The sequence below is a fragment of the Dothidotthia symphoricarpi genome (genome assembly GCF_010015815.1).
Source record: "Dothidotthia symphoricarpi CBS 119687 unplaced genomic scaffold P153scaffold_4, whole genome shotgun sequence".
Lineage (NCBI taxonomy): Eukaryota > Fungi > Ascomycota > Dothideomycetes > Pleosporales > Dothidotthiaceae > Dothidotthia > Dothidotthia symphoricarpi.
The window spans coordinates 351,366-372,659 of NW_022985011.1; the positions used below are offsets into that span (position 1 = coordinate 351,366).

General features: G+C 52.5%; 8 protein-coding genes across 8 annotated transcripts; 5 read left to right on the forward strand and 3 right to left on the reverse strand.

Annotated features, from left to right (window-relative positions):
* The first annotated feature begins 18 nt into the window (after nt 1-18).
* Nucleotides 19-6,921, forward strand: P153DRAFT_363893 (pre-mRNA splicing helicase-like protein). Its single transcript, XM_033667474.1, has one exon. The coding sequence runs from the start codon at nt 192-194 to the stop codon at nt 6,831-6,833; it is 6,642 nt and encodes a 2,213-aa protein (XP_033526978.1). The 5' UTR covers nt 19-191; the 3' UTR covers nt 6,834-6,921.
* A 117-nt stretch (nt 6,922-7,038) lies between these two features.
* Nucleotides 7,039-9,540, reverse strand: P153DRAFT_393564 (uncharacterized protein; the record flags this gene model as incomplete). Its single annotated transcript, XM_033671245.1, has 2 exons — nt 7,039-9,022; nt 9,325-9,540. The coding sequence occupies 2 exons, from the start codon at nt 9,538-9,540 to the stop codon at nt 7,178-7,180; spliced, it is 2,061 nt and encodes a 686-aa protein (XP_033526979.1). The 3' UTR covers nt 7,039-7,177.
* Nucleotides 9,541-10,081: 541 nt separating this feature from the next.
* P153DRAFT_363895 (RNA-binding domain-containing protein) lies at nt 10,082-11,526 on the reverse strand. The gene is made up of 6 exons (XM_033667475.1): nt 11,467-11,526; nt 11,248-11,287; nt 11,126-11,198; nt 10,954-11,060; nt 10,662-10,825; nt 10,082-10,609 (listed from the first exon to the last, which is right to left on the reverse strand). The coding sequence occupies exons 2-6, from the start codon at nt 11,265-11,267 to the stop codon at nt 10,455-10,457; spliced, it is 519 nt and encodes a 172-aa protein (XP_033526980.1). The 5' UTR covers nt 11,268-11,287; nt 11,467-11,526; the 3' UTR covers nt 10,082-10,454.
* A 1,347-nt stretch (nt 11,527-12,873) lies between these two features.
* Nucleotides 12,874-14,962, forward strand: P153DRAFT_284270 (uncharacterized protein; the record flags this gene model as incomplete). The annotated part of the gene is made up of 4 exons (XM_033663317.1): nt 12,874-12,925; nt 12,986-13,386; nt 13,437-13,506; nt 13,566-14,962. The coding sequence occupies 4 exons, from the start codon at nt 12,874-12,876 to the stop codon at nt 14,960-14,962; spliced, it is 1,920 nt and encodes a 639-aa protein (XP_033526981.1).
* Nucleotides 14,963-15,375: 413 nt separating this feature from the next.
* On the forward strand, nt 15,376-16,437 carry P153DRAFT_382218 (inorganic pyrophosphatase; the record flags this gene model as incomplete). The annotated part of the gene is made up of 4 exons (XM_033670116.1): nt 15,376-15,552; nt 15,638-15,757; nt 15,818-16,245; nt 16,296-16,437. 4 exons carry the CDS (start codon nt 15,376-15,378, stop codon nt 16,435-16,437), a joined length of 867 nt encoding a protein of 288 aa, XP_033526982.1.
* A 269-nt stretch (nt 16,438-16,706) lies between these two features.
* P153DRAFT_420566 (uncharacterized protein) lies at nt 16,707-17,453 on the reverse strand (the record flags this gene model as incomplete). The annotated part of the gene is made up of 3 exons (XM_033672252.1): nt 17,232-17,453; nt 16,949-17,182; nt 16,707-16,822 (listed from the first exon to the last, which is right to left on the reverse strand). Exons 2-3 carry the CDS (start codon nt 17,127-17,129, stop codon nt 16,707-16,709), a joined length of 297 nt encoding a protein of 98 aa, XP_033526983.1. The 5' UTR covers nt 17,130-17,182; nt 17,232-17,453.
* On the forward strand, nt 17,384-18,890 carry P153DRAFT_428683 (Sec20-domain-containing protein). The gene is made up of 2 exons (XM_033672728.1): nt 17,384-17,792; nt 17,858-18,890. The coding sequence occupies exons 1-2, from the start codon at nt 17,449-17,451 to the stop codon at nt 18,834-18,836; spliced, it is 1,323 nt and encodes a 440-aa protein (XP_033526984.1). The 5' UTR covers nt 17,384-17,448; the 3' UTR covers nt 18,837-18,890.
* Nucleotides 18,891-20,013: 1,123 nt separating this feature from the next.
* Nucleotides 20,014-21,248, forward strand: P153DRAFT_420568 (uncharacterized protein). Its single transcript, XM_033672253.1, has 2 exons — nt 20,014-20,477; nt 20,605-21,248. Exons 1-2 carry the CDS (start codon nt 20,021-20,023, stop codon nt 21,189-21,191), a joined length of 1,044 nt encoding a protein of 347 aa, XP_033526985.1. The 5' UTR covers nt 20,014-20,020; the 3' UTR covers nt 21,192-21,248.
* Nucleotides 21,249-21,294: the final 46 nt, after the last annotated feature.

The following is a 21,294-nucleotide window of genomic DNA, read 5'->3' on the forward strand; positions in this document are numbered from 1 at the left end:
TCTCCTTCACTGTCTGCAGGCCGCGTCCGCAGCCCAATCCTTACTTGCCCCTCGACACTTCCCCCCTAATTACACGCAAAATTCATTCAGTTCACATTCGTTCGCTCATATTTCGAACTGTAGCGGGAGCCGTGCCTTTCGCCTCGACATAATCGCGCGCGGCGCACGACAACGCGACATCAACCGCAATCATGGCGAACAAGGAGAACAACCTCGCGCAGTTCAAATATGCGGCCATGTCCAATTTGGTCCTGCAGGCGGATCGTCGGTTTACGACGCGCCGCCCGGACGAGCACACTGGCGATCCCGAGTCGCTGGCAGGCCGCATAAACATCCGCGACATGGGAGGGCGGACAGCGCGAGACGATGCGCCCACACAGCAGAAGAAGCCCAAGGGACTCGGGTTCGAGCGGGGGAGCCTGACTGAGGGCGGCGATGTGTTGGAGCGGGAGCAGCGCAAGCGGAAGCGGGACGACGGCACCAGCGCCTTTGGGGCCACCGCCGCCGTCGACTTCAACATCGAGGGTCTGCGGTACAGGCCAAGGACGCCTGCAACGCGCGCCACCTTCGAGCTCATCACGACCATCGTGAGCAAGGCTCTCGGGGACGTGCCCGTGGCGACCACCCGAAGTGCCGCCGATGCGGTGCTCGAATACCTAAAGGACGACGGCCTGAAGGACTTTGACAAGAAGAAGGAGGTCGACGACCTTCTGGGCAGCTCAATGGGTGCGAAAGAGTTCAACGAGCTGGTCAACCTGGGCAAGAAGATCACCGACTTCGACGCGCAGGACGACGACGATGAGGGCGACGAAGGCATGGCGGACGCTGATGGTGCTGAGAATGGCGACAATCAGGGTGTAGCTGTGGTATTCGACGAGGAGGAGGACGATGAAGAAGGCGCCCAGACCTTCGAGGTGCGCGACGCCGATACTTCTGACGAAGAGGACGAGGAAGAAACGGCCGTGGAGCAAATAGGAGGAGATGACGCCGCAGACGGAGGTATTGCAGACACGGAGGAAATGATCATCCAGGGCGACACAACTGTCTCAGCAGACCGCAAGGACGGCGCCGACCAACTCATACCCGCACATGAAATCGACGCCTACTGGTTGCAACGGCAGATAGGACAGGTCTATGAAGATGCGCACACACAACAGGAGAAGACACAGGATGCCTTGAACATGCTCGCAGGGATCTCGGAAGACGGCGAAGAGAAGCCCCTGCGTGAGATTGAGAACGACCTTATGGAACTCTTCGACTATGAACATCACGAGCTCGTCGCGAAACTCGTCCTCAACCGTGACAGAGTTGTCTGGGTCACGAGATGGAGACGGGCAGCCGAAGACAACGATGAGCGGACGGCTGTCGAGCGGGAAATGAGGGCTGCAGGTCAGCAACAGATTCTGCAAGAGCTGCGCGCAAGAGAGACAGGTGTCAAGGCTGAGGAAGGCTCTGGATCTGGAAAAATGAAGTTCAACCTGGAGAACATCAACCTCCCAGACTCGAAAGACGTTGACATGTCTGACGCTCCAAGGCCCGACGGCGTGGTCGGTGGACTGCAGCCATCTAGTCGGATGGTCAACCTCGAGAACATCGTCTTTGACCAGGGCAACCATCTCATGACAAACCCAAGTGTCAAGCTGCCGCAGGGGTCCACACGTCGCCAATTCAAGGGCTACGAAGAGATTCATGTGCCCGCACCGAAAGCGAAACGCGATGCGAATGAACCGCCAAATATGCCTACCTCTGAGCTACCCGACTGGGCGCGAGCAGGTTTCGGCAACTCAAAAGCACTCAACCGTGTCCAGACGAAGTGCTTCCCCACAGCGTTCAACGACGACGGCAACATGCTCATTTGTGCTCCTACTGGTTCCGGTAAAACCAACGTTGCCATGTTGGCCATGCTTCGCGAGATTGGAAAGCATCGAGACGCGCGGACTGGAGAGATTGCCCTCGATGACTTCAAGATCATCTATATCGCTCCATTGAAGGCCCTGGTAGCCGAGCAGGTCGGTAACTTTGGCAAGCGTCTCGAACCCTACGGAATCAAGGTTGCTGAGCTCACGGGTGATCGCCAACTCACCAAGCAGCAAATCATGGAAACACAGATCATTGTCACCACTCCCGAGAAGTACGATGTCATCACCCGCAAGGCTACGGACACCAGCTACATCAACCTCGTTCGCCTCATTTGTATCGACGAAATCCATCTTCTGCACGACGACCGTGGCCCTGTCATTGAGAGCATCGTGAGCAGGACGCTTCGACGCAGCGAGCAGACTGGCGACCAAGTCCGTATCGTAGGTCTGAGTGCCACACTACCTAACTACCGCGATGTGGCAAGCTTCCTCCGCATAGACCCTGACAAGGGTCTTTTCCACTTCGATGCGACTTTCCGACCGTGTCCGCTGAAGCAAGAGTTCATTGGTGTGTCAGACAAGAAGGCCATCAAGCAGCTCAAGACGATGAACGATGTCTGCTATACGAAAGTCCTCGAACAGGTCGGCGAACATCGTAACCAGATGTTGATCTTCGTACATTCGCGAAAGGAGACGGCAAAGACGGCGAAATACATTCGTGACAAGGCTCTTGAAGAAGAGTCAATAGGCAAAATCTTGCGATCGGATGCTGCCAGTCGCGAAATTTTGAGGGAGGAAGCCGAGTCTGTTCAGAATGCTGATCTCAAGGATCTCATGCCATATGGTTTCGGTATCCATCATGCTGGTATGTCACGAGCGGACCGTTCTTCGGTAGAAGATCTCTTCGCCGATGGCTCGATTCAAGTCCTGGTCTGCACAGCAACACTCGCGTGGGGTGTCAACTTGCCGGCGCATACCGTCATCATCAAGGGCACCCAGGTATATTCTCCTGAAAAGGGTAGCTGGGTCGAACTTAGTCCGCAAGATGTCCTGCAGATGCTTGGTCGAGCTGGTCGACCCCAGTACGATACTTACGGAGAAGGTATCATCATTACCACTCAGGCCGAGATTCAGTACTACTTGTCTCTCTTGAATCAACAGCTACCTATCGAGTCTCAGTTTATCAGCAAACTTTCAGACAATCTCAATGCCGAGATTGTTTTGGGCAATGTCCGCACCAGAGACGAAGGTGTTGACTGGCTCGGGTACAGTTATCTGTACGTGCGCATGCTTCGTTCCCCAGGGCTCTACCGAGTTGGTCCTGAGTACGAAAACGACACGGTCTTGGAACAGAGACGTGTAGACCTTATTCACGCGGCAGCACACGAACTGGAAAAATGCAGTCTTATTAAATACGACAAGAAGACGGGATCTTTACAGCCAACGGAACTGGGCAGAGTGGCATCTCACTACTACATCACCCACAACTCTATGAAGACCTACAACATGCATATCCAGCCCGGTATCACTGCTATCGAGCTGTTCCGAGTCTTCGCCCTCAGCGAGGAGTTCAAGTACATTCCTGTGCGACAAGATGAGAAGCTGGAACTCGCGAAACTTCTCGGTCGCGTACCAATACCTGTCAAAGAGGGCGTCGAAGAAGCTCAAGCCAAGATCAATGTCCTCCTCCAAGCCTACATCTCTCGACTCAAATTGGATGGCCTGGCGCTCATGGCCGATCTGGTGTATGTCACTCAGTCTGCTGGACGTATTCTGCGTGCGATCTTCGAGATTTGTCTGAAGAAGGGCTGGTCTCAGGTCGCAAAGTTAGCTCTCGACATGTGCAAGATGGCGGAGAAGCGAATGTGGCCGACCATGACACCACTTCGACAGTTCCCTCTATGCCCTAGAGATGTCCTGCAGAAGGCTGAACGAATTGATGTGCCTTGGTCCAGCTACTTCGGTCTCGACCCACCCAGCATGGGTGAACTTCTGGGTATGCCAAAGGCGGGCAGGACTGTTTGCCAGCTTGTTGAGAAGTTCCCACGTCTTGAGATTGAGGCAACTCCTAGACCAATTACGAGGTCTCTTCTCAAGATGGAGCTCACAATCAGGCCGAACTTTGTCTGGGACTCTTCAGTGCATGGTGCTTCTGAGGCATTCTGGATTCTTGTTGAAGACTGCGATGGCGAGCAGATTTTGTTCCATGACCAGTTTATCCTTCGTAAGGATTATGCTGAGGGGGATATGAACGAGCATCTGGTCGAGTTGACTGTGCCTATCGACGAGCCAATGCCACCGAACTATTTCATTACTGTCCTCTCCGACCGATGGATGGCGTCTGAGACTAAGCTAGCCGTTTCTTTCCAGAAGCTCATCCTGCCAGCCAAGTTCCCAGCTCACACCCCTGTTTTGGACCTCCAGTCATTGCCTGTCTCTGCCTTAAAGAAGAAGGAATACATGAACTTGTATGAAGATATCAACCGCTTCAACAAGGTACAGACTCAGGTGTTCAACTCTCTCTACACTACGGACGACAACGTCTTTGTTGGTGCTTCGGCAGGTATTGGCAAGACCTTGTGTGCCGAGTTTGCCATTCTACGACACTGGTCTAGCGGCAACGAAGGTCGGATTGTATACTTGGCTCCCTTCCAGGAACTCGTAAACAACCAGTTCAAGAACTGGAATGCGCGCTTGTCTGGCCTTGGTGGAGGCAAAGATGTTGTCAAGCTCACTGGCGAGACCACGGCAGATCTGCGATTGCTCGAGAAGGGCGACCTTATTCTTGCTACACCATCCCAGTGGGACTCTCTCTCCCGTCAATGGCAACGACGAAAGAACGTTCAATCTGTAGCGCTGCTGGTTGCTGATGAGCTGCACATGCTCGGCGGTGCCGGTGGTCATGTCTACGAGATTGTTGTCTCTCGTATGCAGGCTATGGCAGCTCAACTCGAATCCAAATTGCGTATTGTCGGTCTCAGCGTTTCCCTCTCGAACGCACGAGACATCGGCGAATGGATTGGCGCGAGCAAGCACACCATCTACAACTTCAGCCCTGGTGTTCGCGCAGTACCGCTGGAATTGAAAATCCAGGCATTCAGCATTCCTCATTTCCCCTCAATGATGATGGCAATGGCTAGGCCTACTTACTCTGCCATCACCCAGACTTCGCCCGATAAGCCAGCGATGATCTTTGTGCCAAGCAGAAAGCAAGCTCGTTCGTCTGCTGTTGACCTGTATGCTGCTTGTGTTGCCGACGATGACGACGATCGTTTCCTCAACGCATCACTAGATGAGATTCAGCCTATCCTTGAGAAAGTCAATGAGCGCGCGCTTTCTGAATCACTCTCACACGGTATTGGATACTTCCACGAGGCCTTGAACCCATTCGACAAGAAAGCTGTTCAGCATCTGTTCAAGGTTGGCGCTATTCAAGTGTTGATAGTGTCTCGTGATGCTTGCTGGGAGATCGACAGCAGTGCTCATCTGGTCATCGTTCAGGGTACACAGTTCTTCGAGGGTCGTGAACACCGTTACGTCGATTACCCGGCCAGCGAAATCCTACAGATGTTCGGCAAGGCAGGTAGGGTGGGACAAGACAAGTCGGCGAAGGGTGTTCTTATGTTGCCTGCGGTCAAGCGTGACTTCTACAAGAAGTTCTTGAACGAAGCGCTGCCAATCGAAAGCTACCTTCACGACTACCTGCATGATGCCTTCGTTGCAGAGATCAGCGCGAAGACGATCGAGTCTACGCAGGAAGCTGTCGACTGGTCTACCTACACCTACTTCTACCGTCGTCTCCTTGCCAACCCTAGCTACTACAACCTTCACGACACATCACATGAAGGTCTCAGCGCACATTTGTCTGAGCTTGTAGAGCAGACACTGAAGGAGCTGTCGGACGCCAATCTCATTGAGCACGATGAAGAAGAGGACGCCATCACGCCTCTCAACCCATGCATGATTGCAGCATACTACAACATTTCCTTCATCACGATGCAAACACTCATGATGTCGCTCAATGGCCGAACCAGCCTGAAGGGTGTACTGGAGATTATCACAGCTGCCACAGAGTTCGAAGATATCCAGATCCGTCGACACGAGAACCACATCCTGTCGCGCATCTACGACCGCGTCCCCTTCAAGATGCAAGACGCGAACTTCGAAACTCCCCACTTTAAGGCCTTCATTTTGCTTCAAGCCCACTTCTCCCGCATGCAGCTACCCATCGATCTCGCCAAAGACCAAGAAATTGTTATCCGCAAGGTCCTCAACATCCTTAGTGCGAGTGTCGACGTCCTCTCTTCGGAGGCGCACCTTAACGCCATGTCCGCCATGGAGCTTTCCCAGATGGTCGTCCAAGCGATGTGGCAAAAGGACTCAGCACTCAAGCAGATCCCGCACTTCGATGCCGACACCATCAAAGCGAGTCAGAAATTCGGCATCAACGACGTCGACGACTTCATCAACGCCATGGACGAAGACGAAAACCCAGACTACAAGAAGCTCATCGCTGCGCTCGACGTCGACCAACGCCAACTCGCAGACATTGCAAACTTCACAAACAACTACTACCCCAACATCGAGCTTGAGCATGAGCTCGTCGACCCAGAGAATATTGCGTCCAACTCCCCCGCGCAGATCAAGGTCCGTGTCACTCGCAACATCGACGAGGATGAGGAGCTCAAGACAGAGGTCCACGCGCCGTTTTACCCGAGCGAAAAGACGGAGAGCTGGTGGCTGGTCGTAGGCGACCAGAAGGAGCACACGCTACTGGCCATCAAGAAGGTTACTATTGCGCGGAAATTGGAGACGGTGTTGGAGTTTACACTCGAGAGGCCTGGCGAGCATGAGCTTACGCTTTCGCTGGTTAGCGATAGTTATCTGGGCGTTGATCAGGCGCCGAGCTTCAAGGTTGTTGCTGCGGAGGGTATGGAGGAGGATAGTGAGGAGGAAGATGAGGAGGAAGAATAGGTTATTGGAGAACGGGTTGATGTGTCGTAAAATTGGGGTTTGTGGCGTTTTCGTGGAGTTGTGTGTACGTGGACTTTCGTGTATCATAGTCTCTAGTTGGATGAATAATGTGTTGAGATGTGTTTTCTGTTCTTGTTTGCTTGATCTCGTTTTGCTATGACATCTTGTTGCCATGATTTTGATGGTTCTAGACTGAATTTTGGTAGGTATTTTTCGCGTTGCCAAAAATGGTAGAAGTGGCTACACGTCTAATATAGCAAGGATATCAGAGACAAATGTAAAAAAAGACAACCATCCATGATGCCGCAAGTCAACATATGTCACATCAAAGCATCCATGACCACTCACAACCCCCTCCCTACATTCTTCATCAGCCCTCTCACGCGCTCGCCCCTAACCATCCTCCCAAACCCAAACGCCTCGCTCTCCGCAAACGCCCTGTGCACACCAACCGCCACATCCATCAACCTCTGCGTTTCGGCTCCCTCATCCAGCCCATACACCCGCGCTCCCCCCAGGTCCGGGTCATAAAACGGACTGTTCGGATCCGTCGAATTGAGCGAGAACGCACTCGGGGGCGGAATACAAAACGTCCCTTCGGGCGGCAAATCCCCCGTCTGAAAGTACCTCCTCACATATGTGATTGTGCACGGATTGGGTCCCGCCACCGAGCAGTGACCGGCGCTGTCCTGCAGCAGCAGCGCACTACCGGGAAACTTAGCATGCATGAAGCGGCCGCTGCGCAGCGGAGTGACGGGGTCAGCGGTGTTGCTTATGAACAGGATAGGGTGGTCTGTAAGGCTACCGATTTCGCCGGAGAACTTGTAGCTCGGGCGGATGAGCCAGGATGTGCAGTGCATTCTGAGCGTTGCCCAGATGGCGCCGGAGGTTGGTGAGAGGAATTCCAGGAGCGCGAGGTAGGCGGCGAAGTCGGACTTGGACATGTGTGACTGGTCGGCACCGTCGGCGCAGAGGATGGCGTGTTCGGGGGTGGTGGTGTAGGTTTTTGCGGGGAGGGAGCCGTTGATGGGACAGCTGTAGATGTGGTTGGGGCGGTAGTCGAAGCGCAGTTCGTCGAGAATGGTGCCGTAGCCTGCTTCTATGGCAGCGAGCAGTGAGGCGATGTAGGGGAAGGTGCGTTGGGGTTGGTAGATGGAGCTGAAGATCGCTGACTTGACGTCTGAGTAGGTAAGCATTTCTGGACCTTGGGGAGAGTTTAGTGCGAGGGGTGTGTGATAGAGAGATTTGACAATTGCTTGGAAACGGAGTTCGATGTCGCTGAGGGTTGAGTTTGGGGTTGTTAGCGGGCATATCTCTGGTCCAGAATACAGGCAAAACGTATAGAAGGATGACATGGCTTTCTCGGTATCAGTGAGACTCCCGTTACCCAGAGAATTATTGTAGTCGTAGGAGCTCACAACACCATCAAGGACGAGGCGGCCTACACGGTCAGGAAACATGGAGGCAAACGTTGACCCAAGGTATGTCCCGTACGAGAAACCCCAATACTGCAGTTTGGCTTCTCTGGGCGCAGGTCCCCGGCAGCGAGGTCGTCGCCCTGGATGTGTTTGTGTAAGGAGTTGGGCAGCTTTCTCAGAAACATAATGAGCGTGTTTCTCGACAATTTCGAGCATGTCCCGAGCAACAAAAGCTGTAGTCATGTACCGCTTGATATCGGGACCATCTTCAGCATCCAGTGCTTGCTTGCATGAAGTACCGAATGCATGAGACATGGACCAAAGCCGACCAAGAGCTGCATCCGAGCTTCCTAAAATGCCCTCCGAAGCTTCTCGTAGCGTCCAAGACCAGGCTGAGGGTCTATCTGGCATACACTCTGCCGCCGGCTCTGTCTCGCCAATACCTCGAGGGTCGAATCCGATGAGGTCGAAGTACTTTGCAGACGAAGAAGAAACGCCGAGATCTACATCTGAGTCGACGACAACTTGCAGTGACTTCGCTACTTGCAGTGCAAAAAGTGCTCCGGGCCCACCAGGACCACCGGGATTGAGTAAGATAGGTCCACCATAACGGGGGTCATCGACTGGAACCTTTGCTGGCAACTTTGCGATGGCAATACTCACAGTATTATTCGGATGTTCTCCGTTGAAGTAGTCGAGTGGTACACTCAGTTTTGCGCACTCGAAGCCATCGTAGCAAGGATGGAAGTCGAAGTGCTTTTGAGGCGTTATCTGACTGGCAATCAGTTTCGATGAACCGACCTGAGATCTGGCTAACGAAAGTCGATAATCTCATTTCCAGCTCATCAGGTGAGCAACGTGTGGATGTCTGTATCAACATGATGTTATGAGATTTGCATGGCAGCACACATAGAGCCTCCAACGACGTGTTGAGGTTTTCACGAAAATATTCTCTTACGTGTAGTTCTTGATGAAAACAACATCAGGAAAACCCGGTAATATGTGGCGTGTTGAAGATGGCCAAGGCCATATGTATACACCTCTCAAGTACAAGAGACGTTTAATCAACGTACCTTTGACCATTCAAAGGAGTTCACCGTATAGTCAGGTTCTGCTACAGGGTTCGAATGTCTACCCAAACTGGGAAGTACCAAACTAGGAGACATCCATTCCAGACCCCAGATGACGACACCTGTCGCAAAAGCCGCGGTCAAGAAACCTTTCATCCGCTCGGTGGGCCGTGGAGGCGCAGAGGGCGCAACGATTTCCAACCCAGTCCGGCTCTTCATCATGTCCTCGAGTCTAACATGTATCAAACGTTTTAGGTGTTGATAGTTGGAAGCGGGGTCGTGGACTGAATGCTCCTCGTCAAAACTCGATCTAATGACCACCAAACGTTTCCTACTTCAAAGTAACAGCTAACAGCTAGAAGTGTGAGTGTGGCTGTAACGAGCGAACGTTAAAGTGTGGACCGCTCTACCGCTGCTGCAAACTTGGCAATCACTTGCATATGCTGCACTCAACTGCGTCGAGCACACGGCGGCTAGATGCTGTGTGCGTTATGCGGGATTGTCACAATGCGCTGGCCGAGTCCCCTGGTTTTTCCCGCACTTCTCATCTGCAGAAAATTAGATTTTCAATTGTCAGTGGCCTCTTGGGATTTAGAGTTATAGGGAATTTCATGTGAAATGCCGACTATAGGTCTGCTAGTTGATTGTCTGAGTTGATAAGTTCAAGAAAAGACTTTCGCAACATATTTGGCAAGATAGACAGAATAGTAACAAGTCTCAGTTGTTGGCTCGTCGTCATATAACCGTAGTTTTGTGATTGATAAGTCCGAGCACCAATGGCAATATAAGTAAGTGCACACAGCTTTTTGATACGCAATAACTAAAGAAAGCCATAGAGAGTGTCGAGTAAAGCAACGCGAGACTAGTACAGAGTAGCAGCACATCCTGATTCATGGGTATAATCATCTCGTCAGTACCACCCACCCCTACTGCCTTAGGTAGGTCAACGCATAACCGGAAAGCCTATGGGAATACCAGTGTCCGGTCGAGTCAGAAAAGCCTCAACGGCCACTGCCGCCCAAGGCAAAATGCAGACCACAGCAAATCTCCCCCTCCCGCTACCGAATGCGTACGTTCCGTTATCTGATGAAGCATGAGATCATGAGTCGTGGGACAGGGTTCGTCAAGAGAGTCTAGTACTGCTGGCCACCACCCTGACCACCCTCTTGTCCGCCGTAGCCGCCCTGGCTCTGGCCACCGTAACCGCCGCCGCCGCCACCCTGGGAACGTCCCCAAGATGAGCCGCCAGACTGGCCGCCACCGTAACCACCTTGGCCGCCGCCGTAGCCTGGAGAACTCGTTAGCACGGGAGGACATCGACCATCGATCATCAAACATACCTCCTTGCTGACCGCCGTAGCCGCCACCGCCGCCGCTGTATCCTCGGCCGCCACCACCACCGTAGCCGCCTCCTCCTCCGCCGTAGCCGCCGCGACCTCCGCCGCCGCCTCCGCCGCCACCACGCTCGGAAGCCTTGTCGACGCGGATCCTACGTCCATCAAACCTGTGATAGTCAGCGTCATGAATCGAGGGTACATGAAGACGACTATGTCTCGTCTGGACACTGAACGTCTCCCGGACCCAAAAGCTTCAGACGAGCTAAGCGAGTCCGAGCGGGTGAGATGCACTTACTCTTGGTCGTTCATGGAGCTCTGGGCCATGGAAGCCTCTTCATCGCTGGCGAAACGAACGAAGCCGAAGCCCCTGCTGCGGCCGGTGTCGCGGTCCTTGACGACGACCTGCGGAAGAGTGAGTATTTTGCTGGATGGGGCGGTCGATCGTCACTATGACGTGTGCCACTTACGGCTTCCTCGACAGCGCCGAACTCCTCGAACTTCTGGCGGAGAGCCTGGTCGTCGGTGTGCCACGCAAGGCCTCTGTAAAGAATGAGTCGCAATTACCGCATAAGACTGTAGAGGCACTTACCCAATGAATAGCTTCGACATGGCGAAAGCTGGACGGAACACTGAACGGTCTCAATACACACTCTCGCAACTGAACAGAACACGCGCAAGACAGACAACCTCATGACAGGCTGGTGAGAAGAGTTACAGCAAAAAGAAAGGAATTTGGGCAGAAAAAGCTCGCGGGGAAGCCATCGCGGCTTTCATGGCAGGTAAGAGGCAGCAACGTGACGGAACGAACATTTAGTCTTGATTACACCTGGCTAGAACGGTGTCGTTGGCGCAATTGATGATTCTCGTGTGTCGAGAAGGAAGTAATCCAGTTGTGATGAAGTCGAGGTAGAGTGAGGTGTTGCAGGTTGGGTTGGTGGGGCATGAGAAGTTAGACCCCTCCAAGGCAGAAGCAAAAGGCGCTAACTACGGTAGTAATTATTGGCGCACATGCAGGACTTGTAGCAGGGAATCGAGACGACAGCTGAAGCTAGTGGACTCGGGCTGACTGACCAGCCAGTGATTACTCTAGAGTACTGTATGCTACACGCTTCACAAAGATCCCGATGGTATGCGTTCGACGATGGCGGGCATGTCCCGTGATGTAACTGGCATGCGGGCTAATACGAATAAAAACACAGGTTGAATTACTTGATAGGTGCATTGACAAAGATGCGTGATCTGCGAGAATCTGATTGCTGTGAAAGCTCTGCAGTTGCGTGCTTGCAGGGAGCAACCCTCGGGAAGGTGCTGGAAGCCAAGTTTGCGGTGATAAGTCAATTGGACGATGGACAACACTTCGAACGAAGCTTGTCGCCGATGTCACTAGCTGCCTGAGTCTAGCTCGTATGTGTAAGTTTGGCATCACGTCGTGCATGCCCTATGCTCTTGACGACTGTTTCCCATGAAGTATGCGATGCTGTTGTTCCCGCCTCATACTGCAAACCATTGTTTCACCACCTCTAGGTTGTCTTTTCATATTTGGCAGCTCTGCTCGAACCATGGTTCACGATATCTCGATGCTACAACAGAGAGCCCCAGCATGAGACCTTGGACACGTTCCTTCATTTGGTGATGCCAGAAGCCTACAAGCTTCGACTGTAACGTCTACTGGTATATTTACGTCAACATCTGTCGATCACGGCCAGTCAGCTATGGCAGATTATGACCCAGTTGGTCCTGCTGTCATATTACCGATTTCGACCACGAACAGTGGTTCGGCCAATGAGAGAATAATGGTCCAATCCTGGTATGCGGTTCACAGGTTCAAGACACCGGTTTGAGCATTGGATATGTAGTGAGGCTTAGGAACCCACATGCATCTGTTGTAACGGATGGCAGATATAATTCGAGTGACGAGCGGTATGGGGAAAACATCCGTCACGTAACAATCGTGCCTTCCTCAGCAGGACGTCGGGACAGGCAACCTCAATTATCTCACTCATCATCGCGTCATGCTTGGTCCAAGACGTCAATTTAAGCCAACCCTTGTCAAGCCTTGAACAGAACGAAGCTGCGATTCGTTGCCCTATGCATTGCTGTTCGACGGGCAATGCTTCTCCGAGCCTGATATTGTCGTGTCTCTGAGACCCTTCGACGGGACGAGCTTCCCCCGCTTCAGCTCTGGATCCTGCTCAAGCGCCGCATCTGACCTATCATGGACATTCGAAGATGGCTGGACGAAACTGTGCAGCCGGACCCTCTTCCTAGTCTTCCAGAGCAGTTGGGCCTCGAACCTTTTATTCGTCTGACGAAGCCTAATCCAGTAGCCAAGAGCAAACGCAGACGGAAGCGAAGCAAGTCAGACAGCTCACTGCTCGATCCCCCGTCCCAACGCAAGAAAACACCACCGAACAAGCGCAGATCCCCCATTGAGGGAAGTGTAAGCGAGGACACAGACAGCGATGTACCCAAATGCACCCGGAGCGACTCTTTGGAAAGTAGCGCCTCGAGCCAGCGATATGCGCGAAAACCTCGCCGCAAGACACGCCCAGAACGATACGAGCACCCGTTGAACAACTGCAAAGAGCAGAGAAAGCTTACGAATGGGAACCGGAAGGACGAAGCTAAAAGGTCGAAGCGTAAGACCAAGGGCAAGAAGAGCAAGAAGTCAGGTGGGGGCATAGTGCAAAGCTTCCAGGCCAAGAATGTCTCTGGAGATCGGTTGACTGTGAGAATTGTCACGCATGCAGTGACCTGGTGTACTGATATTTGGTGCAGTTGAAGCCTCTCGAGAAGCTGGGGATCTTCAATAAGGGAAAGACATCGATAGCGGTTAAAGGCCGTGGCCGTAAGCTCCTCCTTTCGCAACGCCCGGAATTATTTGGCCCATAGCTGATGCATGCGCAGTGCCAGATCTGGTCTTCTCCGAGATGAGGTTCTTGCAAAAGAATAAAGACCAGACTGAGTCCACTCCTCCACAAGTGACGTCCAAGAAGAAACGCAAAAAAGAGCATGCACCTACCAAAGAAGCAGAAATATCCGCATTCTTTGCTTGTGCACGACCAGTACTCGCAGAGAAGAGCGGAAACACCCAGCCGAATGAGGGTCATCAGAACGATGGCGTCTCTAACTCTCACTGTCCGGTAGAACTATTATCAGTAGATGAGACTGCCGTACCCACAGTTGAGCTGCCAGACAAGGCATCATATCTGGGCTTTGGAAGCAGAGGACCTCACCATGAAAGCACAAGCTACATGTCGTGGTCGGAGTCTATACGTGTTTCAAGCGTGACACCGGGACGTTCTCGAATCAGATCCGCTATCAATGACAGTCAGTTCCATTCAGCAAATCACGAAGGACATCAACCTATGACTGATGGAAGAGATGCATCCTTACAACGTCCTGCGCCTCCTTCGATAAATAGGCAAAAACCAGATGATCCTGGTGAGCGTTTTAAAGTGCCCTCACTGCCCGCAACGCATCAAAGAATCTCTAGATCCCACTCGTACCCGCAGCATACTCCTTTGCCACAACGCGTGAATCTGCTTGATCGAGCTCAGAGATTCCAGAGCACTGATAATGCCGCTTCTCCACCATCGATGTCACCTTCTGTACCAGTACGAGGTGTTGTTGAGGCCGAACAACACATGCCCGCCAGTATCTCCGAGGACGTGAGGTCCAAGGCGACTTCATTCTCCGGCAGAAAATTTGTCGCAGCTCATCAAATTCATGAGAAAAATGTTGAGCAGAACGATCGCGACACAGGTCCGCGGACCTCCTCAAGCTTGGGCAGAGTTCTGCAGGACTGCAACAATGTGTGCCATGGAACACATCAAGCCACTGCGCCGCGTAGGAGTTATACTGCACAGATGAATATATCGCATCCCACGAGAGGGTCAGAGAGACGAGCCGATACGAGTCCGCACCCGCCAATTCAACGCGTACCGACTGTACGGTTCTCTGGGGTAGAAGCCCACTCTCCAGGGGTGCCGAATTTCTCCAAGCCCAGCATATACGAACAGCAAATGCAACGACAACAACTCCGACTAGAGCATGTTGTGGAAGGAGACGGAATTCTTCAGGATGTCTATGACCACGAGCAGATTCATACGGATGAACATGACGAGGTGGCTTACGATGACCAAATTTGGGACGAATTGGCAGACTTTTACGAATATGGGGGAGGGGAGCCTGTAGCGTACCAGGAAGAGAACACGTATGCAGCGGAAGGCGGTGAGCAGCAGCGGGTGCCAGACAATAACGTCGTCAAGCCGGGGTTTTGGCGACCTCACAGATTGTACTGAGATGAAAGAAGCTAAAGGAGCCATCCTGGCCTGCACATCAGCTATCCTGAAGTCTGTGCGCTCAAGCCTCCAGCCTCGAGACCCGAAAAAGTTCCGCTTCGCTTGTGTCTCTGTGATCCTCGGTCGGCTCTCTAGCCGGGCCATCTACTGAACAATAACTAGTCGTGTCGACATGTCCAGCCATTGACTAAATGCGCCTCAACGCAGGCAGACGAGTTGTTCCTCGTGTACAGTCTTTGTTTCCCCGTCCGACGTCTGTAGCCTGCAGACCGTCGCCCGTGACGTTCTTCACCGTGGCGCCTTCCCGAAGCCGCTCCTCCCCGCCTGCCAGCCCCACTAGACCCCTCGATAAATTCAGTTCTCGTGCACGACAGCTGGCAGGCCACCTACACCCACCCACACCTCCAAACACCATGGCCTACACTACCCGCAAGGTCGCGCCGGCCAACACGCTCGAGCACCGCGTCTTCATCGAGAAGGACGGCCAGCCCATCTCAGCATGGCACGACATCCCGCTCTACGCCAACGAGCAGCAGACGATCCTCAACATGGTCGTTGAGGTGCCTCGCTGGACCAACGCGAAGATGGAGGTGCGTGCTCTTGATTGATGCGCTCCCTGCTCCTGCTCTTTCTGCCAGCAAGCAGCACGGGACTTTTGGCTGACAATTCCACCAGATCTCCAAGGAGGAGAAGCTCAACCCCATCAAGCAGGACATCAAGAAGGGCAAGCTCCGCTTCGTGAGGAACTGCTTCCCCCACAAGGGCTACCTCTGGAACTACGGTGCCCTGCCTCAGGTGCGATGATACGACGTGAGCCCGTTGTCGGAGACGCAGAGGTGCTAACTGCCATTGCAGACGTGGGAGGACCCCAATGTGACCCACCCTGAGACCAAGGCCAAGGGCGACAACGACCCGCTGGACGTCTGCGAGATTGGCGAGCTCGTCGCGAAGCCTGGCGATGTTATCCAGGTCAAGGTCCTCGGTGTCATGGCTCTGCTCGACGAGGGCGAGACGGACTGGAAGATCATGGTCATCAACGTCAACGACCCATTGGCCCCCAAGCTCAACGACGTCGAGGACGTCGAGCGCCACCTGCCTGGTCTTTTGCGCGCCACCAACGAATGGTTCCGCATCTACAAGATCCCAGATGGCAAGCCCGAGAACCAGTTCGCCTTCTCCGGCGAGTGCAAGAACAAGAAGTACGCCATGGACATTGTCCGTGAGTGCGCTGAGGCTTGGGAGAAGCTCATTACCGGCAAGACCAACAAGGACGAGAATGACCTGTACGTGGAGTAGAAAACATCCATGCAATTGTTCAAACTAACCAGCGCAGTACCAACACCACCGTTTCTCACTCTGCCGACCGAACCGACGCCAGCCAGATCAAAATCGCCAGCGGCGAGAACCACTCCCCTGCACCTATCGATCCCAGCATTGACAAGTGGTTCTACATCTCTGGTGCACCCTCCAACTAGGAATCAGGGGCACTTGTTGATGATGAGTAGGAGTCGATTGCCTGGATCTTGCATGAGGTGCAACAACGATTGTCTCGATCAGATTGATTGTTTATCGTGAACAGAACATGCATATGAACAGGGTGGCACTCCAAGCCGATAATGCATAGACTCGTAAAAAGTAGTCTTTTCTTGCAAACGTTCCAACCCAATGTCCTGACTCCGAGTGATGCTTCTGAAATACATGTTGGTACAATCCGTGAGAAGCCAGGCCTCGACCCATGATGCTATCAGTTGCCGGTCAACTCCTCTTTCCTCGCAAGCTGCCGTGAATGCCGGTCAACTTCCTCGACTACTTGAGTTATTCTCATCTTGCTCAGATCGAGGCTCATCTCTTTGCCGTCCTCTGTACATATCGATTAGCCCAGGCTCTGTATATCTCATGCAAATCTCTCTCTGTCTGTATGTACCCTGCTCTCACCGTGCCCGCTCGACTACATATTTCCAGCTTAACGGAATATAAAATACGCACTGAATTTGACGCCCAGGCTTGCAGGCTCTGTGCTTGTGCGGGGCAACATTTTGGACTCAATCTTCACGCCCTCTGCTCGCGCATTTGGGGGTATAAGTGAGAGGAAGAGCCGTGCGGGTTTTGAGCGTGCGTTGAAGGGGTTGAAGGTTATGCGGACTTCGGTGAGGAAACGGGTTATCATTTTGGCTGTCGAGGCGGGTGGGGTGGTAGGTAGGGTTTAGGGAGCAGAGAAAGCTGTTGACTATTAGCAAAGACCAGAGGTTCTTTTGGGGATTGGGCGTACACAATTAGGCAATGGCGCAAACGCGTTCATATGCTCAATGCGCTCAAAGCAACTCCTCTCACGCACGCTCAGTCTCTCTCTGGGGTGGTCCATGCGCTGTCAAATAGCGCATTGTGATAAACGCGCTACCGCAGCTCTGGTGCACAAACAGCCCGCCGTACAAACTTCGTCATAGCACTTACTTGCATTCGAACCACATTTCCGCATTCCGAACACGATGCCGCCCCTCCCCTCCACCGTGCAAGCACTCACCACCCGTCTCACTGCGCTCTCCGACGCGAACAAGAACGTTGGCCAGCTTATCCAGCGCCTCGCGAAACTAGAGTTCCAGCCCGGGTCGCAGCCACTGAATACTGACGAGGGGGATGTGCGCCTGGAACTGAGTGCCGAGATACACGAAACTTTGAAAGGAATCGAGGAAGAACTTGAGCTGCTGAGACAGGAAGCTGAAGATATCTTGCAAAGCGGGAATAGTGTAGGCAGGAGGAAAGATAGCGCAAAGGAGAGTGAGAGAAGTAGGCTTGCGGTACTGCTAGCGAGGTTGACAGAGGACTTGAGATCGTAAGAAATCCCCGTCATATTACTTGGGGAGAAAAGAACTGCGTTACTGACTGTTTCATGCACAGATCAAGATCACAATACCGAAAAGCTCAACTGACTGCCAAACACAACGCCGACCGCGCAAAACTCAAAGAACGTGAACTCCTCTTCTCGAACCTACAATCTGGCGCCTCGACCCCGTCATCTACATACCGCCAAAGGAAGCAGAACCAGGGGCTTGCAGAAGGAGAAGTTGTTGCTCAGGCATCGTCGGACGTGACTTCTGCTCTGCGACGAACACACCAGTTGATGCAAAACGAGCTCTCGCGCTCTCGATTCGCCCAAGAAACACTTGAACAGTCCACAGCCGCGCTCGCAGATCTCGGTGAAAGATATTCAGACCTCAACACATTGCTTGCAAACAGCAAGAACTTGGTATCGACCCTCCTGAAGAGCACGAAAAGTGATACGTGGTACCTCGAGACTACGTTCTACATTCTCATCACAACCGTTATCTGGCTTGTTTTCAGACGCTGGTTATACGGCCCTCTAACCTGGTTCGTGATCTGGCCTTGGAAACTCTTCTTCCGCGTCGTTTTCGCAGTCTTTGGTGGTAGCACTGCGTCTGCAGCAGTAACGTCCAGCCTTGCCTCCCTTTCACAACCTACGACAAGCCTTATCGTCAAACCCAGCGCAACAGGTGGTAGTCCACGTCTCAACATAGATCCCAACCAACAACAACATCACGTACGCGTCGGCGGTGGTGGAGGAAAAGGATACATGCAAGATCCCAGTCCACCGGAATCCTTATCGCAGCAAGTTGGCAAGATGGCAGAACAAAACCAGCAACAACAGGAAGAGGTACTTGATCACCCGCAGTTGAGGGAGCAGAAGCAGCAAGAGAGTGAAGATGGACCGGTCGTAAGGGGTGATGGGACAGTGCTCAAGGAGAGCAATAAGCCGAGAAACCCAAAGAAGAAGATGTGGGAGGAGAATGTGGAGAGCGAGAAGCATGAGCAGGCTCAAGCAGAAGGACAGGGTGAGAGACAGAGGGATGAGTTGTAAGCCATGAGCTGTGAGTGAGGAGTCGACTATCAATATGAAATCTTATGATCTATGAATGTATGCCAATCGTCTCATCCAGTTGTTATCCTTGCGTTTCCCTAGTCCCATCTTTTGATCTTGGCTTGTCCACAAAACATCGCTCTTGCCTTTCACGTCCTCATTCACGTCTCCGTATTCTTCTCCATTCCCGACACCACCACCAAAAGACCAACAAGGCACGGATACCATTTCAACACACGTCCATATAAGCGCTCCGACTGTCATATCTGCTGTATTCGGAAGGTCCCCGCGTTCGACTCCGGGAGGGGAGATGCCTTTTTGGGTGGGCGTGGGGGAGCTGAGAAGACTTTGTTGTTGCTGGTTTGTACTGCTTTCATCGGTGCTTAGGTTTGATTACTGTAGTTAGATGTTAAGGTTGGTTTGGATTGCAACTTGCTACAAACTCGTAAATACTGGCATTCTCGCGTATCATGTTTGCGGGATAATGGCAGATGAGATGTGTGCTGGTAGGCATGGAAATGTTGAGGATATGGGTTATGATATGATAGGGGAGCAGGATGGGGACACTGACGCTCCTGACTGCGAATAAAAAAGAAGAATATAAATGCATCGATTTGCGTCGAATAGAAGAAGACGAGGAAGAAGAGTTAGAAGGTAACGCAGACAACTATGATGCTTATGAAGACGGACACGATGATGTAGACGCTTGACTTGAGCAGTATGTTGTACTGGTGTTTCTAGCATCGGAAGATACAATGCCCGTCATATATTCTCAGGTAGGTTTGAGTTCTCAACGGCTGAGGAAAAAGTATAGATGTTGGAGGTTGGTTATGACCACTTGTTTTACGGTTGAACAGGTATATCCCTTTCTCATATGAGGTTTATCACAGCCCTCTCACTCGTACTTACCATCCATTGTTTTTAAGTTTCTTTTCTCTTAGTATCATATTACGGTGGCAATGGACGGGTTTGATACGTTACGAGGTAGGAAGGCTATGGTGCCTGCTGCTGTGGCTGTAACAGGAAAGAGTGGGTGAAGCTGGTTTGGGGCTCGCACCTACCTCTCAAGAACAAACTCAATGCAAACAATAACGTCACCGATATAAACAGAGCGTGTCTCACGTCAACCGAGACATCAACAACTAACCTTTCCATTGCAAACCATACCCCAATCCAACCCCCAGATGCGATACAATCCCCTCAGCTACTTCTTTACTCGCTCCCAGACCAACGACGATAACATGTCCGACGCCAGCGGTGAGCAGAAGCTCGTCGACAACACTCCAGATCAGGAGCATAGCACTCCCAACGAGCAAGAACAGCCTTCTGAGGCCAAACTCGAGCGCGAGATGATAGTGATACTCCACAAGCTGAAGAACGACCCTGGTAGTATCACTACGGAGGATGCTCGCCGTCTCTCTGAGAATACGGAGGCCAAAGATGAGAGGTCCGCAAGAATCATCTCTGCCGTGGAGTCTCTTGCTGTTGCCAATGTGGAGGTTCACGAGAAGAATCCCGAGTTGGGTCAAGTGCCTCACACCAGCCTCCTCACTGTCGTTCGGGACTTGGATGCTGCTGTGGCTCGCAGTCCTGAAGATGTCACTCCTGACGTTCTTCGAGGTGCTCAGAGCATCGTCAGCAGTAAGTACACTCCTTTAACTTCATCGATTTTCATGTTCAGACTCGCCCTTTGGCTCGAAATCTGAACTACAAGATGACTTGGTTTTGATCTACTGTGTATACCTGGTTATCACTTACACTTTCACAGAGATGCAGAGAGCTGTCGGTCAGCACACCGCGCCTCAACCTGAACTAGAACCCCAGCTCCGAGAGGCATACGCTAGAATCGAGCCCAAAATCGAGCAAGGTACCGTCACCAAAGCTGAGGCCGACCATCTCCACTCTCTCGAAGCCCGAGCCCACGGCCATACCGAGAAAGGCGGTTTGACTGCCATTGCCCAGTCGGTTGTAGCTAAGCGTGAACGTCAACTTTCACTGAGCAGCGGTTCCACCAACGGACGATCCCGTGCCAGCAGCAAGAGCTTGACACCTCAAGAACAATCTCGCCATGACAAGGAGACCAGTCTCCACAAGACTGAGGCTGCTGTCAAGCCCAAGATTGAGCACGGCACTGTCACTCAAGCGGACACGGATGTTCTTCGCTCGCAGTCACTCGCTTCCACGAAACGTCAACAAACACTGAGCGATCAGAGCAACGCCTCTCGTGTCTCTCAGGAAGAGTACGAGCGCCGCAAGGAGCATGGAAAGGATTTCAACAGCAAGATGGCAGAGCTTGTCATGGAGCCCAAGGCGCACAAGCGTGAGAATAGCCAGGTTGCTATCGAGACCAATTAGCTCACTTGAGCTGTGCAATGAAGTCGAAGGATTTCAGGGAAGGTGGACGAATGTGGCATTGATATCATGAATATGTATACTTAAATGAGCTGCCAGCAAGGCG

Excerpts from the sequence above, each read along its gene's own strand:
- P153DRAFT_420568 (XM_033672253.1), top strand. The coding sequence starts at position 20,021 with ATGCGATACAATCCCCTCAGCTACTTCTTTACTCGCTCCCAGACCAAC. Across the intron at positions 20,478-20,604 it reads TGCTCAGAGCATCGTCAGCA|AGATGCAGAGAGCTGTCGGT; the intron begins GTAAGTACACTC and ends ACACTTTCACAG.
- P153DRAFT_428683 (XM_033672728.1), top strand. The coding sequence starts at position 17,449 with ATGCCGCCCCTCCCCTCCACCGTGCAAGCACTCACCACCCGTCTCACT. Across the intron at positions 17,793-17,857 it reads TTGACAGAGGACTTGAGATC|ATCAAGATCACAATACCGAA; the intron begins GTAAGAAATCCC and ends TTTCATGCACAG.
- P153DRAFT_363895 (XM_033667475.1), bottom strand. The coding sequence starts at position 11,267 with ATGTCGAAGCTATTCATTGG. Across the intron at positions 11,199-11,247 it reads ATGTCGAAGCTATTCATTGG|AGGCCTTGCGTGGCACACCG; the intron begins GTAAGTGCCTCT and ends CATTCTTTACAG. Across the intron at positions 11,061-11,125 it reads TCGGCGCTGTCGAGGAAGCC|GTCGTCGTCAAGGACCGCGA; the intron begins GTAAGTGGCACA and ends ACTCTTCCGCAG.
- P153DRAFT_363893 (XM_033667474.1), top strand. The coding sequence starts at position 192 with ATGGCGAACAAGGAGAACAACCTCGCGCAGTTCAAATATGCGGCCATG.